Below are 24,088 nucleotides of genomic sequence, written 5' to 3' on the forward strand. Positions count from 1 at the left end.
ACAGTCTCGAAATCAGGTCGAGCGACATCGGGCAGCAAGCTCAGTCGTGCTCTTGTTGAAAATTCGGTAATTCCATGCAGGCTGCGGTGCCGGAAAGCAGAGTGTTGGAATGTGACAGAAGCTCCCGTCCTTTGCCCACCTGTTCGACGTTCGTTTCCTCGCCGTAACAGCTGAGCGAAGCTGATGCTGAGCCGATCCAAGTTCGACGTTTCTAGCGCGGAAGTTGGCCTACCTGACACGGTAGCGCCCGAATGGAAGACGGCATACGGGGCCGAGTGAGTAAAGCGCTGCTAAAGCAGGCGCGCTAAGTCTAAGGTGCAGATGGTTTGCGGGGAGAGCCTCTCCGTATTCTGCGTCGTGTGTACCTTACTTACACGTTACGATACATGCAACGACAGGAACCCCGCCCGATGGATATGTACGAGAGCGCACGCTATGTGAAATAGAAATGGCTGTCGGGATGACCTCACGATGGTTTCTACATGATAGGTCCATCAAGCTGTCAGGACTCGGGAATTGCTTGCGGTTGAAGTTGCTTCGTAAGATAGAGAGCTTGTTGGACCATCCTGAGTGCTGATGGTGCCCAGCAGGTTCGCCAAGACTGCGATTCACAAACTTCACCGGATTAAAGCCATGTCCGAGTTCCGGGGAAGGCGGGTCCTATCCGCGAGGCAGTGGATCCACCCAAGCTGCGCAAAACCTGAGGCGTCACTGGTCCGTGCCCCAATCCCTGCTAGCTGGCAATATTTTTTTTGGTTCTGAGATCATTGGAGCAGAAATCGTCAACTCAACACCCGATAACGAGCCCACACCCCCCTATCGACGAGTCGCGACCGCGCCCCGATCCCGCCCACACGTCTCCCATCAAAGCCGGACTCTTTGTTCTCTTCACTCCTTTCCCATCAGTCGAGCACGACCGAGTCGCCCAGCAAGAGGAAGAAGCTGCGCTTCGCCTTTCCCCGAGACCGCGCCGTATCGACATCATATATAACCCGCATCCAAAATGGACCACACGCGCGACCCCTGCCCATGGGTGATTCTCAACGATTTCGGCGGCGCTTTCTGCATGGGTGTAGGTACTCCATGATGCCAGCATTCGATCATGTCCTCCCGATGCGTCCAGCCTGGCGGGGGGCATCCTACCTGTTACACTCTCTCGTCGCCCTGCGGCAAACAGCTGACACGTCTTCGCCAGGCAATCGGAGGCACAATATGGCACGGAATCAAGGGTTACAGGAATAGCCCGTACGGAGAGCGGCGGATAGGAGCTATCACGGCGATCAAGATGCGCGCTCCGGTCCTCGGCGGCAACTTCGGTGTACGATACTCCGATGCAAAACCACCTCGTATCAACCGATCACTGAAGCTGACATGTTGGCCGCAATTTTAGGTGTGGGGTGGTCTATTCAGCACATTTGACTGCGCGGTCAAGGGCGTCAGGAAGAAGGAGGACCCCATGAACTCTATAAGTTGGTTATCCCGAGCTCCCCTCCGGCACCCCGCGTGTATGGAGACTAACACAAAATCGCAGTCGCCGGGTTCTTCACAGGTGGGGCGCTCGCGATCCGAGGCGGATACAAGGCGGCACGGAACGGAGCGATAGGCTGTGCTGTGTTGCTCGGCGTGATTGAGGGTGTCGGCATTGGATTCCAGAAGATGTTTGCTGGAGCCACAAAGCTGGAGGTAAGTGATTCGTGCTCGAGTCAATCGAAAGCTGTCAGACTAATTTTGTCTCTCCAGGCTCCCGTACCCTCGAACGAACAAGTTCTTGCATAAAATAGGTAGCGGCCAGACGATTTCAACTCTTCTCAACTCTTCACCCGGAGCTCGTCACCAGAGTTAGGGCGTGTATTTTTTTCCTACGCATTCATGACGGTCAGCATTTCGGGTTGGCGGCGTTCCATGTAACATAGACATTGATTGGTTACGTTGCCAAACAGGGGACCGAGCGTGGATGCCCACAACAGCGAGGACATCTATCCCAATAATATCTCTCATTCAGAGTACAGTTTAATATTTATACCCGTGGCCATTGACATGACAGGAATCCTAGGTGGTCTTTCCGCTCACCCAGCACCTTGGATCATCCGGTTTGCCGCTTTTGGCATTTGAGTCGACCCCATAGTCTTGCCGCCAAACCCTCGCGAATGCAGAGCCATCGTCGTCGATCCACGCGCGAAACATGCCACCACAGTTATAATCCTGCAGGATATTTGACCGAGTCTCGACAACCGTGCCCTCGGCATCTCGAACTATGACGCTTTCGATGCCGATCATACCACCTTCACCCTCACCAGTCCTGCCCCAGCGATTGCCCGCGCTCCTCTGGAGCTCGCCCGACGGTCCAGTCACCTGCGTGAGGGCGTCGGCAGACGGCAAGCCGGCGAAGCGCGCAATGGAACCGACCGTCCGGACAGCAGCCGTGCGCAGAAACGAATCACCATTCCCGGTCCCAGAGACGGCGACGGATCGTGTGGTGGTCAGATGCGAGCGCGGGGATACAGGCGAATACAGAAACGGCGTGGGAAGGCAATCAGCGATCAGTCCTCCCAGGGCTTGCGACAAGACAACCGCCGGCCCCGGGCGCGTTAGCGCCTGGTACTGCTGCAGCTGGTCTCTTGCAGAGCGGCGGCGGCCGGTCGCCGTTATGGTGGGATCGCCCGGTTCAGTCCACTCCTCGGCCCAGAACCCGGCGCCGAGCATCGGCGTGTCGCCGATCCGCCCCGTCAGCTTGTTGGTCAGCCCGCCCGTGCTCGTCGCGCAGCAGATGACGCCGTCGGCGTCCAGCGCCACGGCCCCGCACGTCCCCTGGGGCAGGTACTCGTCGCGGCTCCACGTCGCGGCAACGCCGCCGCCGCCGCCGCCGCCGCGGCGATCCCGCTCCATGCCCCGTACGTGCTCGTCCCACCGCTTCTGCGTGAAGAAGTAGTCGGGCTCCACCATGGCCAGCCCGTACATGTGCGCCAGCGTCTCGGCCGTCTCCCCGTGCAGCAGCGTGTGGCCCTGCGCGGACGGTACGTCGACGCCGCGCGCAGCGTCTGTGTCCCGCCGTGCCTCCTGCTGAATGCCCTGTTTCGCCGTCTGCGCGGGGTGCATTGACTGGGGCAGGGGCGGCGGGCGCAAGTCGTCATCCCCGCGCTCGAGAATCGCGCGCGCCAGCAGGATCGGGTTCCGCACCCGCCGCAGCCCCATGACGCCCACCCCGCGCTTCGCCAAGCCCCGCGTCACCATGACGCTCGCCTCGAGCTCGTTGATGCCGTCGCGCGTGAACACGGCACCGTGCCCGCTGTTGAAGAGCGCATTGTCCTCGAGCAGCGTTACGGCGAACGTCGCGGTTTCGAGCGCCGTCGGGAATGTTTGGTTGCTAGTGGCCTTGGCGTGGTGCGGCGTGCGCATGTACGTGTCTGTTTTGCTGACCTGGTATCGGGCGTCGCAGCTGTCAGTTCCCGGTTCGAGGGGTTGGGGAGAGGGGCTGGCGCCTTACGACTGTCAGGAGCGCTTCCCGGTATTGGCTGTAGGCCTCGGGCAGCAGAGTTGCCGGCGTAATGTTGCCCGCCCCGCCGTGGATGATCAGCCGTGGCTTCACGGCCGCGGATGCCGTGGGCGCTTGCTGTCTGTACTCCATTTTTGTGGCTCTTTGGCAATGGCCTCAAGGTACTCCGGATGGCAAGTTGTTGTCGGGCAACATGGGTTGACGCTTGGGGTTCGTCTGATAACCGTCCAATAACGGAACAGTCTGATCGACGCAGCGCCCCTACCCGCTGTTTCTTTTGTCGCCGGGCCGGGCCTGACTAAAGCCGTGACAATTTCCCATGCAAACTGGCTGAGACTCTCACAATTTAGCGAAGTTTAATTGCTGACGCTGTTGATGATCAATCGATAACAAAATCATCCAATCTACTTTTGATGGTCCAAACCTCGATACGAGTCTGCAAATTTTCTCGGAGATATCAGTGCATCCATCATAAGTATTGACTTGGGTCGTATCTTAGTCAACTGTATGGCAACAGGGGTGGTCGTAGGAACAACATCATATTGCTTCTCCATCCACCAGTGGAATGCTAGTGACCCAAGGCATTTGTAGGAGGGAACTCTTTCAAGTGCGACCTTTATTCTGCGTCTTCTGAGGAGTAGACACTGGTTCACGGCTGCACTCTTTACTAAGTAACCTTTCTAGCCCTGGTTCCTGCCAGTTTAACTAACAACCAAAGCTCTCCGAAGCCATTTTGCGTTTCTTGCATTTTTGTTCTTTGCAACTCAATTCACAGCCTACCAGCTCTTGGATTGTTGCATTTGCATTTTGTAACTTTGACGACAACGACGCTATTTAGGAAATGTTGTCCTGCTTCTCCTCGGAATACGAGGGCAGCTGAGGGGTACCCATCAAGCCACATCAAGCCACCGGCACAGTTGCTACGTTACGTTACAGCAACGGCGTGCATGACAGTCCAGGTGACATGAAGCCCAACGAAACTTTTACTAGCTTTAAAATTTTTGCTTTCGTATTCTGCACACAGCCACTCCAAAAGAAAGAAGCGGGCATCTCCGGTGCCTGTCTCCATGAATGGCATCATGGCTGAATTGTGTGGTTTTGAGCGAGAGACAATGTTTAAGGAGGAGATACAAATATCTAGACATTTCCCGTTCATTTGCCTAGATATCTACAAGCCAAACAGACAGACACAAAGCAGCTAAACAAGCAACAGCCTCTTCATCTCAGAAACAACATTGTTGCTAATACCAAACAGTGAACTCTCGTTTCAACTTCTTCAGTAATCTCCAACCCTCGTCACACACTCTTGCATCAAAATGGTCTACTTCAGCGCAGTCACTGCCTTCGCAGCCCTTCTCGCGGCCTCGGCACACCTCGTCGCCGCCCAAGACACATACCCAGAACCCATCACGATCGGCCAGCTCAACGTCGGGCACGGCTATGTCCTCTACGCCTGTAAGAACACACTTATCTCGAGAACCCTTAAGAAATTGAGCCGAACCAGACGTGATAACTAACAAACTCCGACATCCAGGGTCTCCCACGCGCACGACGCTGCAGGACGCGTGCACCGACTCGCCCACGCGAACCATGATCCAGAGCGTGCAGACGGACCACCCGTCCAACCCGCTGTGCAACAACCCGTTCGCCCTCGACGGCTACACGGGCCTCGAGCTACTGTGCTCCGACGGCTCCGGCCCGGCCGCCGCCCAGGTCACCGCCCTCGCCACCAACGGCACCCAGACCCATGTGTGCACCGGCCTGCCCCTGAGCATCTATCCCCTATACTGCGGCGGCGGGGCTTCGATCTGGCAGAAGTTCGTTTGCCAGTGAAGGGATTCTGGAGAAGGTCGGTGGGGTTGGTAGATTCCGGATGGGAATTGGAACTAATCAAGTAATTAGATGGGTCATTCTAGAGAAAAGCAAAATGGTCTGGGACTGATAGATTTCGAAACACAATATAATATATAGGCGGGTGCATAAATAGATTTTCTAGTCTGGATTCATGATATCTCCAAGGAGCTAGAGGATGAAAGAAGCCTCAGCAAGAATATTGACAAGCAGCAGCGACACCGGGCTCGTGACCGTGAGGCTGCTAATTCTCCAGAGTGTGAGTTCGACCTGGTTCGGAAGGGGCCGTTCCAGGCCAGCAGGTGGAGGCCGCCGTAGACCAGGTGCATGCCAAAGTATGCAAGGAACAATCTCCCATTTTCTCTTCCAGACTCGAGATAAGTGTCAAAAAAGGCTAGGTTGGTCGTCCACATTCTGCACCGCACGTCGACGTGTCCGCGTCCGTCTTCACGTCGCCACAGATTACTGGGATGGATCCTCTTTCCTAGCCTGTAAAGACGGATTTCTGCTGGACTCGCCAAGTCTTCGCGAAAATTGGGCAAAGACTGATTTAGCTTCTCCTCTAGCGTATTATTATCCGGCGTATTCTTATCCGGCGGATTGTCATCCGTATCGGCAGGCGTCGGATTAGGTGTCGGATTTGGTGCCCGACAAGGCCGCTTCGGTTTGTCCTTGAGCCTGCGAAGCAACTCGTCGCCGATGGAGCTGCGGAAGAACATAAAGACGCATTCTTCCCTGTCTTTGGTCCGAGATATATCGATTAGAGGGCGGCCAGTCCGCAGACGACGTGGGCAAGCGTGTTTAGCTCGAGGACGGCGATCGGAAGGCCCAGCGCGAGTCGAGAAATGCATTGCATACAGAACCAGACAACCTGGCCAAATATGACGACGAGTGCCAAGTTGTTCTGCTTGCCCGTCCCGCACTAGTCTAGAACCAGGCTGTCTGCAATACTTCAAGAATAATTCTGAACTACTTCAAGCCACATACAACCCATCCGCGTTTTTGCACCCAACCACGTCCCCGAAAGGTGACTACACGCCCATTTCCACCCTCAAGCGCCACCATACCACATCCAGTACGAAGGCTGGGGCAAAGAGACAGGGCCACCCTTCACAGTTGCCAAATCTTGAACTTCCATAGACCCCCGACTTTAAACAACACCGTGCGCTACCTCTCCCTCCCGTTGGGTGCACGCATGTGTAGCTTGCGGTGGCGATTGCGGTCATTGGCGCGCGTGAACTTCTTGCCGCACGTCTCGCACGCGTGTGGTCTGGTGCCGTAGTGGCTGTTGACGTGGGCCTTCTTGATGGCCTGCCGCACAAACCTCTTGTTGCAGATCTCGCACACCCACTTGGGCTCGGCCAACGTCGGCTTGCTGTCGCCCACGAACTGGCTCGGCTGCCCCGACTCGTTCGGGTGCGCCTGCCGCAGGTGCTTCTCGAGGTCCTTGTTCGCCGAGAAGCCCAGCGTCGCCACCATGCAGCCGTTGACAGGACACTGGAACGGCCGGTCGTGCCGCTTGAGGTGCTTGTCGAGCCTCGCTTCCGTCTCAAACCCCTCGTAGAAGTAGGAGCACGTTAGGCGGCTGCATTTGTGTAGGCGGTCGCCGTAGTACTCGGCCAGTTTTTCGCGGCTCGAATTGGCCGCCAGTTCGACTATCTTCGAACGCGCCTTATCCATGGCCTTCTCTAGATCTGGCAAGCTAATCTTGTTGCGCTCAGTCAGATCGCCCGACTGGTGGCTGTACACGTGTGCCCAGAGCTCCTGCAGCTGCGAGTGGAAGCTTGTGTGTTGGAACTGTTGGCAGAACTCTACTGGGTTAACGCCTTGCTGATGTTGCTGCGACAGCGGTGTCGGTGACCGCGACGGTGATGCGGACCGTTGTGTAGAAGAGCCGGATTGTGGCGGCGATCGGGCTCTAAGGGATGCCAACTGGGACAAGCTCGGTGGCCTTGCCGCGGCAGCAGCGACAAAGCTCTCTCGATAGAACTCAAGAAACCTTGTCAGGACAGCGGCAAGCTTTCCATCGTATCCTCTGCCTCTCGAATTACCTACCTGCCCGAACAAGCTGGGCGTGGTCCGAATTAGCTTCTCAACGTGGTAGTTCAATTTTGAGATGGCGTAGTCCTGGAAGCTGTAGTAGCCGTCACTGGCAAACTTCTTCCTGTTCTCGGCATCGAGACCCTGTTTGAAACAGTCAAATGTGAGATAGGACAGGCAGAGGATGGTCAAGTCACACTCAATTGCCTTCTCATCGAGATGTTCGCTCATCAAAATGTACCTAACATCTTATTAGCCACAGAATTCCCGACAAAGAGACCGGCAGTCTTACGATCTCGTGGTGCTGTGGATAAACTCGATGCGGTTCTGGAGGACCTGCACCAGAGAACCGCATATCTCGCGGATTTCCAACCGCAGTCGGTTGTGGCGGTAGTCCAAGGCGCCGCGGCCCACATCATCAACCTCGATCGAGAGCGCTGCTTGCAGTTCGTGCCATTTGAGGGGCCTCTTGGCACCAGCAAGCCATCCGAAGATCTTCCTCGCCTCGGCCCACTGGTTCGGGTGGAGGTTCTGTCGTAAGCGTTCGATGACTTTCCGGTATCTGTTCCAGCCTTAGCAACAATGCGATGGGAGTGTACAGTGAGCACATGACTTACGCTTCCTCTAAAGTGGCAGGAAGACTTGTCTCCTTCAACTCAGCCTTCAATGTCCTCAGGTTTGGCTGCTCGAGCAGATTCTGCACCGTGAGCACGGCAAAGAGGAACATGCCTGTGTTGCGTCCAGCTTAGCTGCCATTCTTTCTTCCGTGTTTCGTACATCGAGGCTCAACTTACCGTCCGCTCGTTGACAAACAAGCTCCTGAGCACTGAGCGACTCATCTTCCGTCAGCTCGAATTTGTCTTGAATCCTCCCAAATTGCTTGGCGACATATCTCCAGATATCCTTTCCTGACTTCCCGGGCGGAAGATCAAGGATGTCGGCCGACTGCATCATCTTTCGGATGTCGGGCGTGTGCACGCTGACAAACAGCACGCGAAGCTTTCCAGGCTTGTATCTGTCGCATCTGTCAACAGCCGTGGTCCAGAAGTCGGCAATTGCCTTGGCCTCGCTGATGTCGCACTCATCTAGGCCGTCGATGATAACGAAGTGGTTGGAGTCGTGGTCGCAGAAAAGGTCCAGCAGAGATCTGACTGTGGCCGGGTCGTTCAGTATCTCCTCTCCGCGAGTCCGTCTCTGTTCGCACGATGGCAAAAGGTCCTGGTTGTGCTGCACAAACTGGCGCAATATCCCTTTGAGCACTGCCAAGCACGTGTTGTCGCCCGTGTCGCCTTCGCGGCAGTAAAAGTAGCTGGTTGAGAAATCGAGCATCTGATCACACTTATCAACTATGAGAGCCGCGAGCGTGGTTTTCCCTGGAGCGAGTTAGCATCGAAAGAGACTAAGATAGAGGATACTAAAATAGAGGATAGTGGCATCGTACCGGCTCCTTTCCTTCCGTTCAGCCAAAGCATCGAGTACACGGGCGGCTCGTCTCGCGCCATCATCCAATTCAATAGCTTGGGTTCATCTAGAATCCATATGCCCGTATCCTGGAAGTCGTGCCTTACGCTTCTGAACTGGCTGTGGTATTCCGACTGCGGTACACCCGGGCTCGACATCCAGTGCTTGACATTTGCCAGCTGCTCTTCTTTGCGGGTCTTTTCTTGGTGTCGGGACTTGCGTAGTAGTTCTATCCGATCTTGCTCATACTGGTCGATATGCCGCTGCACTTTGTGGTAAAAGTCGTTGGACCGGGTGACGTGGCCGTTCAGTCGACGGTCAGCAGCTTCCGAGCTCTCTGCTCCCTGCAAAAGCACTGTGCGGTCTCTATCATATTCACTGGCAAGATCTCTCATTATAAGACTGTCGTCTGCATGCCGGATGATGTGATCGTTTAGGCGACCCTCTACTGCTTGCGCAGCCCCTGCGCCTCTCAAGAGCGCCGCCCGGTCTGCGTCGTAGTCATTTGCATGGCTTCTCATAACCAGGCCATCGTCCCCAGACCTGATGATGTGGTCGTTTAAGCGACTATCCATGGCTCGAACGGACTCTGCGCCTCTCAAGAGCACCATGCGGTCGGCTTCATAATTGTTCGCATAGTCTCTCATAACTAGGCCGTCGCCTGCACTTCGGATGATGTGATCGTTCAGGCGCTGCCTCGCATCATCTACTGCGTGCCTTTCTCGTGCTGCCAGCAACTGCTCCAAGAGCTTGCCATGGTTGTCGAAACTCTCGAGTATGTGGCTGAATGAATCCAAGAAATCCTGCCAGTTGGCCCCAAAGGTCTTCTTCCAGACTACAGACACTGTTAGCAATAGCGCCTCTCAACCATGAGGTTGGGACTGTCCATCTCATACTTCTACCGCTTAGCAGTTTGAGCACGCTGGCGTAGAAGCGCAGCAGATCCTCATACATGAACGCGATGCATTTCATCATCTCTGGTCGTTGCTGGACGAGATTGTCATAAGCACGAGGATCAGGGATCCGCTTGCCAAACTTTTGATAGGTATCCAAGACCGAGTCCAAGACATTAGCGTCTTCTTCAGATATCTAATAGGCTTTAGCTTCGATTCAAGTCCCGCTATTGGTGGTTTGAACAATATATCTACTCACCTCGAGGATAAACAACGATGGGCCCCATATAAAGGCAGAAAGCTCGGCCGTTCCCTGGCCGGCGATATTTGCTCGTTGGCAGACAGCGTCAAACTCGGCAAACCTGTCGAGGTAAAATTGGATCCTCGAGAAATTCATGAGAGTTTTCAGGCGTTCTTGGCGCTGCTGGATGGCACGAATCTTGAGCTTGACATTGTTGAGGCTCTGTTTGGGAAAGGATTCGAGCTGGGCAGCCGTGAGACCAGATTTGAAGGTTTCGAGGGCCGCCTGAAAAACTGCCTCAGGTGTGCCGAGGCCGAATATTTCTGTGCTGGCCATGTTTTTTCTCCTTTCGGTCAAGCTGGTAAGAAGTCGTCGATCTCAAACATTAGAAGCGAGGTTTGGACCTGCTAGCTTTGAGATTATGGTAGGCCGGAGGAGCGGCGTAGTTTGTCGTGAGGATGCATTTACGCAAGGGTCAGAGACGAGGCTCTTGGGATTGGGGACGTCGAGGAGAAAACTAACCGTGCCTACGTAAGCCCTCCAACCAATTGGGCCTTATGCGGCCTGTAAGCTGTAACCTGCAACCGCTGGCGAGTACCACAGCATGCAGGCTGGGGTGAGACGAGGCAACCATTACTACAGCATTCAATACCACATCTTTAGCAGCTAGTGTACCCGTGGTTCGCACTTTGTGTTCGGTTATCGGGCTGGTTCAAGGCATCCTCGATCTCGAGAGTCAGCCTCTCGTGTCCGCGGTGTCTTTTGGGGGTATCATGCATCTCGTTCTCTACTCTGGACTGGATTGGGCAACCCCCTGTTAATTGCGAATACGGTATGATCAGTCCGCTCCGAGCCCGGTATTATCGGGATAGTTGGGCGCCTTACAGTGAGCCTCGCTGTAGTGTTACTGAGGTGCTGCTGTGAATGTAGGCGGCGGTGCAGAGGCTTCCTCCAATCCCGGACGGAGGCGCTTAATGTGAGGCAGTATTAATGCTCATTGCCCACCACTACAAACGCAGCCCGGTTTTTGGCCACCAAGGCTGTTCTGTGGCACCGCGGGGCAGGCAAGTGCGAAGATAAGCCGCTTTTGACCGGGTAGACGTGTTTGCACAGGTGCTGCAGCCTCAATTCGGCCTTCATTTGTGCCTCCCATGTTTTAGAAGGCAAAGCCTAGTCTCCCCCCCACTAGGCTAGGGCAATCGAGGCTGCAGGGTTGCGCACAAGGAACACGCAAGACGCCTGGTGCCGCAGCTTTGGAGGGGCTTTGGTTCCCTTGCAGGTTAGGACTCGGGACTTGGAATCCAGAGAACCTGGAAAGAGGCAACCAAATGAGGCGGGTCCCTTCCAGAAGTAGAATTTCTTCAACATGCCGAAGATGCAATGGTGCCCCACGCCCCGCCGTGATTAGGGCCGCACTGCAGCCGGCGTGATGGGAAGGGGCGCAGCCTGGGAAGGAACCCGCGCTGGCCCCTTCCCCCTCCGGCTCTCCACCTGCAGTCTGGCTGCACCTTCATTCCGCGTCAGATTTAACTGGCTATGCCGAGGCACCAGAAGACGGAATTGGATACTGAAGGAAATAACATCCCTTGCACATACAAAAAGGCGGACGCTTCCGCCTAGGCACTGACATAGCTCAGAGCCTTGTCCCGACAATAACGGGCTGCATCTACTTCAAAGGAATAGCCCCCATCATTCAAGCTCCACCACCAGGGGGTAAAAGTGCTAAGCTTTGTGTTGGTGCATGGAGACGATAAAGAGAACGAAGAAATGAAAGAAAAATATCAGGTTAAATGATTATCAACAATTGATTTGGAGACCAAAATGTCGCTCCGCGTCATACTCAACCACGAGGGGCCGTTACCCGACCCTGGCCATGCTAACAACGAATTGTAGGGCACTGTACCCTTTTCTCTTTCGCCTAATTAGAACTAGGAGGTTCTGTTGGATTGACACAGCACAGCTTCCAGGCCGACCAGCCTCAGCTCGAAGATTTCGATTTCGACTTCGACTCGTTCCTCTACGACTCCCACACGGAAAGCTTCTCAGAGGCAATCTCAATTGAAAATCTCCAGGTTGATGACAATGCCCTCCACCAAGTCCAAAATGACATCTCTCACTGGGCCAATACCCTCCAGACGAATCCGGCCACGGCCACCTTGCACCCATCGGCCGCTTTGGCATCCGGCCGTGGTCATAGCTCGGATGCATTCGGCCAGTCGGAAGACTCGGATGTTGACATGTTCAATGGGAACGCCAGCACGGTTGGCCCTTTCATTGATAGCAGCGACGGGGATAGAGTCTGTTATGGAATGGTTCGTGCTGGGAACAATTTATCTTTTCGCAGACCTCGTTCCGGCGAGCTAACTCGTGCCAATAGCTATACAAACACGACGTCAAGCTCGTCTCCAAGAACATGCACTCGCTTGCCATGAAACTAACCCAGCTTGCACAAAACGACCCAAGTCATGTTCAGAAGTTCACGCTGACATCCAAGCCTGTCCATATACTCCTCTCGCTTCCTGACGGTACCGAGTTTGGCTTTCTTCGTCACAACATGACAGAAGCTCTAGAGTCACTTCTGTGCGAGAGCCCAGCTGTTCAACTCGAGGCTCTTGGCCTTACCTCTCACCTTTGCCAGCAGATGAGCCATGCAACCAAACCCGACGAAGCACTTGTCCAGGTCAACATCAACATATATGGGCCGCCCGGCCGTGCCAATGACATTGGCGAGACCCTGTCCAACCAGAAACTTTGGCTACAGAAGCCCGATCATCTCAAGGCCAACCTTCCATACCATAATCCCCACACCTTGGCATTTCCCGAGTTACAAGGTGAGCTAGAAGAGGAAGATATCACGCGCATTACCTCGGCAACGACAAGGCCGGTAGTTGAGGAGGAGCGCCTGAGGAACCTCGTTACGTCGGTCCACAACTCACTGAGCCGGGCAAACGAACTCGAGGACGAGGCCGGCGATCAGAGACTGAAGACGAAGCTTTTGAAGTATGTCAATCGCCCAAAAAATTATAATCGTGGCACCTAACTAACTTGTGAAAAGGCACCAGAAAGGCTCACTGTCGTTTATGCTGCAGCGAGAGTCGGGTAACATACCTGACAAGTACCGCCTATGGCAGAAAGGGGTTGTCCGTGGCCAGGAGACGTGCGTTCTGCTCCACTCTGAATATCAAGTAGTGAATTGTATCATGAAAACTGACATTTAAACAGGTACATCCACCGCATCACAAAAACCCAGTCGCTCATGCGCCCCGAGGAGGTGGGAGGGGGTGTGCTGGCCGACGAAATGGGAATGGGAAAGTCGCTGTCGACTCTCGCACTCATCTTGCAGACGTTGGTCGTCGGCCATGAGTGGGCCGAAAAGAGGCGAGCTGAAGAACACAGCAGCGGAAAAGCAAGACGCCACTCCCACTCAACCCTGGTCATTGTACCCTCTGCATGTGGGTTTCCTCACAGCCTGAACATGAAGTCTTTGTCAGCAGCATAACTAACGCAGTCGTCCAGTGTTGATCAACAACTGGATGAATGAGATTCAAGTGTAAGCATCAATAATTAGACTGCGATTTCTGCGTGAAAGGACTTCTGGCTGACAATCTCAAGGCACGCCGGTGACGTTCTGACAACTGTCAAGTACCACGGCCAGACGAGGCCTAAACACCTCGACATCTTGGAAAAGTCTGATGTAATTATCACCACTTACAACACACTAGCCGCCGAATACGCACAAAAGAAGTCGCTTCTTCACAAGATAAATTGGTATCGTGTTGTACTAGATGAAGGTAAATCCTAACCCGGCCCCAGACAACCTGTGGAGTGGCAATTACGAACGGCCTTCTTCTTTGGCTAACCAACACTTACCAGCGCATATCATCCGGCGGCCCACAACCACGTTCCACAGAACGTGCGCAGACCTTGAAGCGCGGTCGCGGTGGTGTTTGACAGGGACGCCCATCCAAAACCGACTCGACGACATTGGGGCGCTGTTCGCATTTCTGGGAACAGAGCAATTCAAGAGTCTGACGCAGTTCCGACGCTTCATCTCGACTCCCTTCGACCAAGGGGAGGGGGCAGTGGTGCGGGATCGTCTAGTCATGCTGTACGATTCGCTGGTGCTGCGGCGAACCAAGGACATTCTCGACTTGCCGCGCCACGTCGAGCGCACGCGCGAGCTGGCCCTCACCGAAGCCGAGCGCCGACAGTACCAGCGCACCATGAACATCCTGCAGCGCCACATGCTGGCGCAGGTCGGCCGCCATCCCGATGACGACGCGCCCACTCATTTCAACCCGCGCCTGCAAAAATCCTTCGGGAGAGACGGCACGAGCGCCAACACCAGCAGCAACGCAAGCCCTAATAGTAAGTTCGGTCTGTTTCAGACGCAGCTGCAGCTGCGAATTCTGTGCAACCACGGTACCTTCCAGCGGCCCTTCTCGTGGAAAAAGCGCGACCTCAAAGATGAGCAGGCGGCGGGCCGCGAGGCCTTTGCGGCCGAGCTGGGACTCGGCTCCGAGATTATGTGCGATGCCTGCCGGCAGCACCGGCCCATCCTCGGGTCGACACACCTCGGCCCCGGCAGCTGCTTCGTCGAGAACTGCACCCACTCGCTATGCTCCGAGTGTCTCGAGGACTGCAGCAACATGCCGGGGCTCGAGGACACACGCCACTGTCCTCTGTGCAGGCGGTTGGGAAGAGGTGAGGCCGCTGCCCCTGCCGCAATGCAGGCACCATTGCGAACACACGACGACGGAGATGCGGAGATGCTTGACGGGCAGCAGCCGGGCGAGGAAGCCGTCGCTGACGGCGAAGACCCTGAGGAGAACTCGCACCACAAGGACTACTTCAACCCCACGGGATACTCGACCAAGATGGCGCAGCTGGTCAACGATGTGAAGGAGGGCTTGGAGAGCTCAAAGAGGTAAGATATCAAGGCGACTGCCTAGCTTCGCGTCAGCAGAGGTCTAACATAACTACCCGCAGCATCATCTTCTCGTGTTGGACGCGTACGCTCGACCTTATAGCCCGCCACCTACGGACCGAAAGGATCGTCTTCCTGCGTATTGATGGTGACTGCCTGCTTTCAAAGCGGCAGCGCATCATAGATCGCTTCGCGAGCGACAGGGGCGTGCAGGTCCTCCTCATGACCACCGGGACGGGCGCGTTCGGGTAAGAGACGCCAGCAGGACCCAATCACCAGACCCCCAGGAGTTAGCAAAAAGACACATCGCTAATCAACTTTTTTTTGCAGACTAAACCTCACGGCAGCAAACCGCATCTTCCTTGTCGAGCCACAGTGGTAAGTACCTAACCCGCCCAACTCTACACACTCTACCCTGAGTCCATTATTAACACCCACCACAGGAACCCAAGCGTCGAGAACCAGGCCATTGCACGTGCCATCCGCATCAAGCAGGTCAAGGAGGTCCAGGTGACGCGGTACGTGATCAAGGACACGGTCGAGAAGGAGATGCGGTCCCAGCAGATTGTGAAGCAGCTTGCCGCCAGCGTCGGGTTCAAGAGGGACGGAGCGGCGGCTTGAGTTTATTGTTGTCATACAGAAGGAGTGCTCTAATTGTATCTCATTTTGAACTCGGAAAGATAGTTGCCAGTGCAAAAAAAAAAAAAAAAGCGACCAGAAACAAAAAAAGAAAGATGCAATCCCGCTGTAGAGATGCTCGAATGTTGCTTATGCGGCTAAAGTGGATCGAACACTTGACCTTCAGATTGAGATGCTGAAGTTGGGCTTCAGTCTGACGCTCTCCCAGCTGAGCTATATCCGCATTCGTTACTAGTTTTTGATGAAATTTAGCAGCAGAAACAGTCGCCATCATGTGGAGCGGCGACGGGGCCCGCCCACCTGGTGGAGGGAGACGCCGGTATGGAGCTGCATGTCTTTGGCGGCTCCGCCGGATCCGCCCGGGGACGGCAACGGGCTTGGGCGGGCGCTGCATTTGCAAAATAGAACTGCTGCGGCCTACGACTGCTTCTGCCCTTTACTCGTACTAATACGTCACATCTCGTAGCGAATGTACAAATAAGAAATTTTAGGTTCATGTTGACGCATGCCAGTCTTCTACCAAGGTTCTGGCGCTTGCTTGGAAGCAACGGTTGGATTAATGGGAACATAAACACTCGAGTTTAGACACGGCCTGAATCCAACGTACATACCAGGTACCTACTCTGGAAGGGTTTCGCCTAAGGGACTGCTGATGCATAATTTACAGTAGGTGCATGTACCTTAGTTACCTACTAGGCGCTAGAAGTGTGCTGAAATTGATCGTCTGGCGACTTGAGCCTGCACTGTAGTCTAATTGGTAGTGCGGGTTCCCCCACAGTGCCGACAAAAAATAGCAGCCCACAACCCCTCTTAAACCCACAAAGAAAACATCGCGAGCATGAATGTTTAGGTTGGGACAAGGGAAATCCACCGCACTAGCAATTGGTAACGATACAACAGAGTTGTCATTTCCTAATTGAAAGCAATCTATTAATACATCCACTTTGCCCGATCTTACTACATTGCGTTATTACGTCATCTGCGGCATGTTTTATGTTGCGCGCTGTGGGATTCGATCGATAGAAGTGGGTAGGTGCACTTACAAGTTACATCATTCGCGAACCTGGGGCATTCGTGCAATCTCCCCAGATCCGTGCAGGCGGAGCATTTGGCATCACGCTAAGCCACCCGCCTTATACAACAATTAGAGTCACTTGACATTCAAGTCGTTAAATAATTACGTGCGACTGTTTCCCGTCGTCAACAGATACAACAAAGGCCTCTGCCACCTTCATGCGTTAATGCCGATAATGACGGCTAGGTCGTGTTGGTGGGCGGTAAGTGTTGGACCTCCGAGAAGACCGAGCTCAAAGTGCCCACTGTCCCACCGTGAATACCGTCCGACCACCCACCGTTACACAAGCTGATGCGGATGCTGAAAGGGGGCTGATTTCGGTCCCTGCATCGAAACTAGTTCTGCGCCCAGGATAATATTATAATTTCCCACGTTACAAAATATCGATGCTTGAAATTGCCGAAGACTGCAAGTATATCCGATGACGGGGGGCGGCCAAGTCCCACTAAACCAAATTTAGCATAAAATCCTGAGCCTTATAAGGACAGGTACCCCCCACCCGGGTCCTGCCGTTGATCTGCGACAGGTCTCGAGTTGTGGGGCTAGATGTGACCTCCCTCACCCTTATTTCGACCTGCCTTGCCTGCCGAGAACACTCACCAACGAGTCATCGAGCTGCTAGAACTAGGTACTTCTTACGGGCTTAGTGAACGCTGATTCTAGCGGAAAGGACACTGAAGAGCATGGGCAGCAGGTGACTGGAATCTGTAGCGCAGTGTGGGGACGTGTGGGGATAGACGCTCATGTGGCTAGCCGTTGAGAAGGTGCAATAGCCGTTGGCTGTATAGCAGCTGCTTGAAAAGGGTGCCACCGACGACGCGAAGAATAGGAATCAGGGCTTACTTAACACCGACCACACTTGCCGGCAGCCACGAATGAGCATGAAGAGGCGGCGGAACGGATGCAAGAGCACAAAGTCCAGCTTAATGTGAGGTATCCCGAGGTAAACAAAGTAGCCATAGCTCCTTTTCCACCCCAGCGCCAATCAGTATAAATCCCCATCCCATCCAAGCTATCCCATTTGTTTCTTTCCCCCACCGAGTTTGACTTTAAGTCCGTGATGCCTGACCTGCTATCAAACCCCCAGAAGCTCCGAACCACAAGAGGCACGCTGTTGCCTCAGACCAGGCCAGATCATCAGAGGAACTGCCCATACACCCCCCCAAACCCTGCAGCGCGGTATTGACCACCACCTGACTGGAAGAAGTAGTTGTCGCCTGACTGGGCTAACGACGTCATGGGCCATTGGGTGATTGGGGAGGGAGGCCCATGCGGCGGGATGAATCCGGGGGTCGGTGGGTTGCTGCCAGTGAAGCCCGTCGAGTAACTCTGGCCCGAGTTTTCTCTGGTTGGAATAGTCGGGTCGAATGGTGAGCCCAGGGCGTTTAGGTCGACAACACAGTCCTCGTGCCCCAAGGGCTGGGCTAGGTACACAATGTCGTTCATGCCAGTGCCGACTGCTTGGGGTGCCGGAACAGCCAGGAAAGGTTGCGCAATGCTGCCGGACACCCATGGCCCGCTTGTGATATATCCAGGCTGCATTGAGTCAGCCATCATCTCAGACGCATTGCCGTAGCTGACGTTGTGGGATGGCAGCGCGCCGGATTGTAGGTGTGCCAGCTCAAGTTGTCCTGGGTGTCGGTAGCAAGGTCCCTTGACTAGAACGCAACGAGGGTCGATCGAGCCGTTGTAGGGCGCTTCAATGTTGGAGGCTTCGTAATATTGGTAGTCGATGGGTTTGGTGAACGAGGGTGGTTCTTGTGTATCGTTCTGCTGCTCGGGGAGACACAAAGCATCGTCAGTGAACTTGACAGTCTCGCAACAACTAAGGTATCGAGAGAAACCATACCTCATTGCCAGCCATAAAAAACCGCTGATAATCAGACGTGTTCGCCATCGCGACTTTAACGCAATCGTATGAGACCAGGGCCCAAATGGGGCTCAGACGGCGCAGAGGATCGGGACAACGGAGCGTGGGTGATGCACGAATGCGAGGTCTCACTAGTTACCCAAGTCCGTATTGACTACGCACGAGACCATTCATATTGTAATTGTCTGTCCAAGCCATCGCTGATACGTTGGCAGGCATCCCCCTGAATCATCTCATCTGATAATGGGCGGTGGGTCCTAACGAGTTGTGTACTCCATTGGATCGTTGGTTATGCAGCCATGAAGAGGCGGGAAGACGTTGACTTCGGAAGCGGCCTTGCAGAAGACCAATAGCGGTGAGAGCCATATCTAGTATGACTCGGCGAAAGGAAAGACATTAGCTCTGGTGCTGGACTTGCAGGTCGTATTGATTGACTTCATCTTCGAGCCCCCCCGGGGGGGGGGGGGAGAAAGGAGGTTGTTGTGCGACAGCAGGTGCCGGGCCTTCCATCAAAAAGGATTCGTGCACTTCCAGATTAAATGTTGGCTGATTGCTATAGAGGGAAAGGCAGCTGAGGGTCGGAATTGCAGAGATGTAAAGATACTCCAATGCAAATCCAAGCGAGAGAAATGATCAGTGAAGCCGGGGAAACACGCGCTAGATAGCCCCCGGTTCGGGAAAGCAACAACACTATCAGGTCAAGAAAAGTAGAAGTGTTAACGAAGTTGGAAGAGGATTTCAAGGGGTAAAGAGTAAATCTCTTGTCCATCAAAGCCTTGTACGGACATTTTTAGCTCAGCCCCATCCCCCGATGTGTACGCCTATGTGTCTGCCTTTCTACCTGCCCGTGTCTGCCTATCGACCTCCCTGGGCCATCTCCATGCAGCAACTTAACTTGAGCTCCGTCTCAAAGAGAGCACATACTGTGTATTTTGTGGATGGCCCTGGAAGGATTCCAACCCCCCGCGCAGTTATGTCGCGCGGCTCTGCATGACACCCTGTAAGCCCGGTTCACTCTGCAGGTCGCCTCTCCATATCATGTAGGGCCGGCTACAGCCAAGAGATCGGAAGTGCATAAACGGAAGATTCCTAGGTCCGGATACCGAACAAGGTAAAGCGTGACTGGATATGACAAGACCATTGGGACCGAGCTGATAGTGCACCTGCATACCGTCCCTGACAGCTCTTTGGCGTCCCTACACCACTGTATTTCCACGCAACGCTTCCATTGGGGCTTGAGCACCCATGTCGCCAACCAGTGCATAAGAATCGCTCCTCTAACGCGAACACACGCAACCAATTATTGCACTTACAGATGCAGGTCAACCATCGGGTTTGCTGTCCGCGCCCAATGGTTAGTCTAGATCTTACCATTATATCTGTATGGGATTTGGGGCAAGTCCGACCAGATGTAGGCGATACTTGTGGGTTTTTTTTATTGTTGTTGTTGGGGGGGTTGTAGCAACTGAGATTCCCACTCGCTGCGCATGACAATGGGTGTCAGAGTGAGTGATAGTTCTTGTGTGGACCTGAACCACGGCAGCCGTTAGTAGTGATGGAAGCCGATTGATTCGGGTGACTGCATTTTTAGGCGACAGCAGTTTCGGGTGACAGCCCACTAGACTCGGTTGTAAACTATCTAAGTCAGGTGGTCTGCTTATGGAACACCCCTGGATTTGGAACAAGGTTTGTCATCAAGGACTGGCCGCTCGCCACCCAACTCACCTATTTCAATCGCTTGCAACTCAACCAATTCTGCTTCAATACTTATCTTCTTTTCTCCATTCAATTGAGAAATGAAAGATGAAGCGATATACCCAGTTGGATTTGCAGAATGCGCTGGCAGAGTATGCAGAAACCGGCTTACTCCGTAGCTCTGCTGAAAATCACGGCATCCCCCCTACTACTCTCTTTAATCGGGTTCGTGGTTCCGAGCCAGCCTCCAAGGCCCAAATTCTTAATCAAAAGCTTTCTCCGGCTATGGAAGAACGCTTAACCGAATGGATTCTATTCCAAGGGTCGCTCGGTCACCCTCCAACCCACGCCCAAATTCGGAAACTAGCTAGAAGAATGCTCGAAGATAACGAGACCCTCGGAAAACGCTGGACTAGCCGGTTTTTGGCTAGAAATCCATCTATTTCTACAATTAGGCCTCGGAGAATCCATGGAAACCGTGCTGATCGAGCCTGTGAGGCCGTTATCCGGCCTTGGTTTGACTATTTGAAGCCTCCAGGCGTGGAGGCTATTCCAGCCAAGCATAGGTATAATATGGATGAAACTGGCATTGCTTCTGGCATTGGAGATAACGGCCTGGTTGTTGGATCTAAGGAAAGAAAGAAATTCCAGAAAAAGAAGAAAGGAGACCGAATTTGGACCTCGATTATCGAATGTATTTCCGCTGACGGCCGGTATTTGAACCCAGTCGTCATTTTCAAAGGTGGAAGCCTTCAACAACAATGGTATCCACGCGATTTACAGCCATTTAAGGGCTGGAAGTGGAAACCCACTGAAAACGGCTGGTCTGACGATGATACTGCCGTCGCATGGCTCCGCAATATCTTTCTTCCAGAGACTCGGCCAGCTACCCCCTCGGAGAAGCGCCTCCTTATTTTAGATGGCCACGGTAGTCATACCACCGAAGAATTCATGTGGCTAGCCTTTTCTAATAACGTACAATTGTTATTTCTACCAGCCCACACCTCCCACGTTCTCCAGCCCCTGGATTTATCGGTTTTCGGCCCTCTAAAAGCCCGGTACAGAGCCAAGCATAACGAGGTTGTTTCCGGCTTCGACGAAGGCACTGTTGCTGAAAAAAGGGCCTTCCTAGAATGCTACCGGCAAGCCAGGGTCTATGGAATGACTGAATCTAATATCAAAGCCGGCTGGAAAGCTACAGGCCTCTGGCCGGTCAGCCTCAGGAAGCCCCTAAGCAACGGCCTTGTTATTAAGAATCTTAACGGCGACGTTGGTCAACTGACCTCTACGGTTTCTATAGACCTTCAAGAGGTCCATAACCCCATTCTAAATAAGAATTCGGAGGGCCGGCCTATATGGTTTACCCCTAAAAAGCCGAAGGATTTCCGTATTCAGGAGCAGGTTTTTCTAGCCGGCCAGAAACGGACTGCCAACGACCGACTTTTCATACACAAGGCCGCAAAAGCCTTCGATTAAGTGGTTTTCCAACTAGCCAATACGGCGCATCAATTGGAGGCTGCAGAAAAAAGCCTAGAACGCACAAGAGGCCGAAAGAGAAGGAAGGTCCAAGTCGACCCTAATACGCAGTTCGCTGGAATTGAGGAGGTTCGTGCCTCACAGAGAGAGGCTGGCAGAGAGGATCTTAGTTATTCTGAAAGAGAAGAATCAGGAGAATCCGATACTGAAGACTTCATCATTGTAGCTAATTAATTGACAAAGTTGTTGGCAATTGAAGTTTGTGGTGTTGTGCGGGGTCCGATTCAGGGGCTGTTCTATAGGCAGGGGTGTTCCAAAAGTCCCCCACCTGACTTATGTAGTGAGGGTTCGGGACTGTAAATCACTTTTTGAACGTATATGTGCGGTGGTTTTGGTTGGTAAGGGTTTGTGGGATTAAATCGTATCTGTTGGGGTTTCTATTATTTGCTGCTGTGTATTCCGTACTCGTCAGGGCTTCTGAAATCGCCCACCTGACCTAGTCGTAAGTAAGGTCCCTGACGACGGGGGTAAAGGTTTTTGCACACGGTTTTCGAGATCCACGGCTTCTGAACGAGTGCCTAACTGCTTGGGGTAGTTGCTGACCGAGGCCCTGTACGGAAGCTCGGGCAAAAAGAATTTGCCACCCTTCCCACTACTTTCCCCGAGTGCAAGGCCCAGAACGCCTCGTTCCACAATCGCTTATGGCTCGCATGCTAGCTTCCTGGTTACCCTAACAAGCCAATCTTCCACAGTGTAAAAAGATCAAGGTCTTAGATCTAGGCAATAGAAGGGAATACCAGCCTAGGCCGGCACCTGGCTACATGGGTGGTACTGTAGGAGTTCGAAAATCAGCTACTGTGGAGGATGACCCTTTCGTTTTGCCCAAGCCTCCGTGTAGGGGGGTTAGCTTGTGACAACACACTGCAGGTGGTAGTGTACAGTATGTACAACATGTACGTACCGAACTGCCCGGGCATGCTGAGAGCTGTAAGGTGACGTGGAGGTCAGCTACGAGGAGGAGGGGGACAAGGGTTGTGAGGCCGCGAAGGTAAAGGGGTTAAACATGGGGCGGTGCACTATCTCTTATGCACTAACCTCTAGTTAGTCATTGTTAGCGCAAGTACTTCCATGGTGCTGGCTTTCCAGTGCCAAAGAAGAAGGCTAAAATTGTAGTGCATGCCAGAATGACAGTGACCCAATCCCCTAAACTTTGCCCGGCATTTTGGTGCTCCCAGCTGCTGTATCCCCGAGCTTACAGGGAGGACAGCATGTACAGGCCATTGGCGGGCTGGCGCACGCAAGATTGCGCGGGTAACTGAATCGATTGGTCGCCAGGAGTCCCAGCCAGCGGCAAGAATTGTAATCAGCTAGCAAGAAATTTGAGTCACGTGAAAAGGCCGCGTCGTGGATTGTACTTCGGTTGAAGTCCATTATGTGTGGTGTAGTATTGAGGGATCGTGGCTGGGGCGAACAAAGGTGAGCAAATCACGATTAGAGCCTGAGAGAGGGTTGGCGAGGCCACTTCGGTCGTGCAAGAGCACGGATGCCCCTAAACTTTTCTTAACTAATAAAACGTGACGTCAAAGAAGGTTAACTTGGCGGATTGCTTCGCCCGCAATGGAGAGGTTCGGCCATGGAAAAGAGTCTTAGTCAAACAGTATTCTGACTGATCAAGGAGTTTTCTGATTGATCCTGACCTTCGTTAGCTTGCGCTCTAGAAAGCCTCTGTATAATTCCTAGCGGTGGAATGGAATCCCAACTTTGAATGTGGTGATATCAGCACTAATTATTAAACTGTTGGCGTGGCCGCTTGGATCGCTAGCCCGAATTTGAGGCCATCACGGGGGCTGGGTTCTGTGACACAGGAAAAGGTCGTGGTAGCACTTGTACTTTTACTCACCAAGGCTAGCATTCCCATGGCCACGGCCGTGTCCTCGGCCTCAGGTAGGAAGTACTTCTTCTCGGCCGACTTTGCAGATCTTTGTCTTTTGGGTCGTCTGAGCGATTGGTGCACGATATCGAGGCAATGGTACGTCGGTTGCTAGCTCCTGTTCTCATAGTGGAGATTGGCTTGAACATACCTGTGTAAAGATGTCCGGGCACTATAGTATACGGGTAGTGGTCTTATTGAAGCGCCCGAACCTAAGATTATTTACAAAGGAAACACGTTCGCCTAGGTTTTAAAACCACACCGGATTACATAGTAATCATGAAGGTAATAGCCAGATACATCAATCTCCACGCCAAAAAGAAAGAGATATGAAGAAAAGGGAGAAAAATCGAAATACCTTGGAAATCCACAAAACAAAATCACATTGCCTCAGAAAACAAGTTCCTATAACCGGGGGGCTTGTGAGTTTTGCACTCCAACGATATGGCCCATAATCACCGAGAATACTTGGGGGACATCATCATTGGCAATGACGG

At 53.5% G+C, this 24,088-nt stretch overlaps 7 protein-coding genes and 1 non-coding gene across 8 annotated transcripts; 3 read left to right on the plus strand and 5 right to left on the minus strand.

Annotated features, from left to right (window-relative positions):
- The first annotated feature begins 551 nt into the window (after positions 1–551).
- Positions 552–1,913, plus strand: B0T26DRAFT_430222 (mitochondrial import inner membrane translocase subunit tim-17). Its single transcript, XM_060434963.1, has 6 exons — positions 552–714; positions 777–1,072; positions 1,196–1,318; positions 1,391–1,469; positions 1,532–1,683; positions 1,741–1,913. The coding sequence occupies exons 2-6, from the start codon at positions 1,004–1,006 to the stop codon at positions 1,774–1,776; spliced, it is 459 nt and encodes a 152-aa protein (XP_060293304.1). The 5' UTR covers positions 552–714; positions 777–1,003; the 3' UTR covers positions 1,777–1,913.
- Positions 1,914–2,049: 136 nt separating this feature from the next.
- B0T26DRAFT_755123 (asparaginase) lies at positions 2,050–3,625 on the minus strand (the record flags this gene model as incomplete). The annotated part of the gene is made up of 2 exons (XM_060445911.1): positions 2,050–3,417; positions 3,485–3,625. The coding sequence occupies 2 exons, from the start codon at positions 3,623–3,625 to the stop codon at positions 2,050–2,052; spliced, it is 1,509 nt and encodes a 502-aa protein (XP_060293305.1).
- An 857-nt stretch (positions 3,626–4,482) lies between these two features.
- B0T26DRAFT_874944 (uncharacterized protein) lies at positions 4,483–5,747 on the plus strand. The gene is made up of 2 exons (XM_060448047.1): positions 4,483–4,948; positions 5,028–5,747. Exons 1-2 carry the CDS (start codon positions 4,810–4,812, stop codon positions 5,324–5,326), a joined length of 438 nt encoding a protein of 145 aa, XP_060293306.1. The 5' UTR covers positions 4,483–4,809; the 3' UTR covers positions 5,327–5,747.
- B0T26DRAFT_430369 (uncharacterized protein) lies at positions 5,291–6,169 on the minus strand. The gene has a single exon (XM_060434964.1). The coding sequence runs from the start codon at positions 6,061–6,063 to the stop codon at positions 5,497–5,499; it is 567 nt and encodes a 188-aa protein (XP_060293307.1). The 5' UTR covers positions 6,064–6,169; the 3' UTR covers positions 5,291–5,496.
- Positions 6,170–6,232: 63 nt separating this feature from the next.
- On the minus strand, positions 6,233–10,510 carry B0T26DRAFT_861233 (uncharacterized protein). The gene is made up of 7 exons (XM_060447745.1): positions 9,998–10,510; positions 9,742–9,934; positions 8,826–9,680; positions 8,179–8,757; positions 8,002–8,113; positions 7,677–7,946; positions 6,233–7,625 (listed from the first exon to the last, which is right to left on the minus strand). The coding sequence occupies exons 1-7, from the start codon at positions 10,313–10,315 to the stop codon at positions 6,512–6,514; spliced, it is 3,441 nt and encodes a 1,146-aa protein (XP_060293308.1). The 5' UTR covers positions 10,316–10,510; the 3' UTR covers positions 6,233–6,511.
- A 1,706-nt stretch (positions 10,511–12,216) lies between these two features.
- On the plus strand, positions 12,217–15,527 carry B0T26DRAFT_652184 (SNF2 family N-terminal domain-containing protein; the record flags this gene model as incomplete). Its single annotated transcript, XM_060438344.1, has 10 exons — positions 12,217–12,291; positions 12,357–12,979; positions 13,035–13,136; positions 13,202–13,431; positions 13,496–13,529; positions 13,592–13,770; positions 13,853–14,906; positions 14,969–15,154; positions 15,237–15,284; positions 15,350–15,527. The coding sequence occupies 10 exons, from the start codon at positions 12,217–12,219 to the stop codon at positions 15,525–15,527; spliced, it is 2,709 nt and encodes a 902-aa protein (XP_060293309.1).
- A 150-nt stretch (positions 15,528–15,677) lies between these two features.
- B0T26DRAFT_t208 lies at positions 15,678–15,768 on the minus strand. Its single transcript has one exon. It is a non-coding gene; the product is annotated as a tRNA-Phe (tRNA).
- Positions 15,769–17,582: 1,814 nt separating this feature from the next.
- B0T26DRAFT_430440 (uncharacterized protein) lies at positions 17,583–18,701 on the minus strand. Its single transcript, XM_060434965.1, has 2 exons — positions 18,470–18,701; positions 17,583–18,393 (listed from the first exon to the last, which is right to left on the minus strand). Exons 1-2 carry the CDS (start codon positions 18,515–18,517, stop codon positions 17,758–17,760), a joined length of 684 nt encoding a protein of 227 aa, XP_060293310.1. The 5' UTR covers positions 18,518–18,701; the 3' UTR covers positions 17,583–17,757.
- Between the last annotated feature and the right edge of the window lie 5,387 nt (positions 18,702–24,088).

This window comes from Lasiosphaeria miniovina (genome assembly GCF_030549165.1).
Source record: "Lasiosphaeria miniovina strain SMH2392-1A chromosome Unknown B0T26scaffold_6, whole genome shotgun sequence".
Lineage (NCBI taxonomy): Eukaryota > Fungi > Ascomycota > Sordariomycetes > Sordariales > Lasiosphaeriaceae > Lasiosphaeria > Lasiosphaeria miniovina.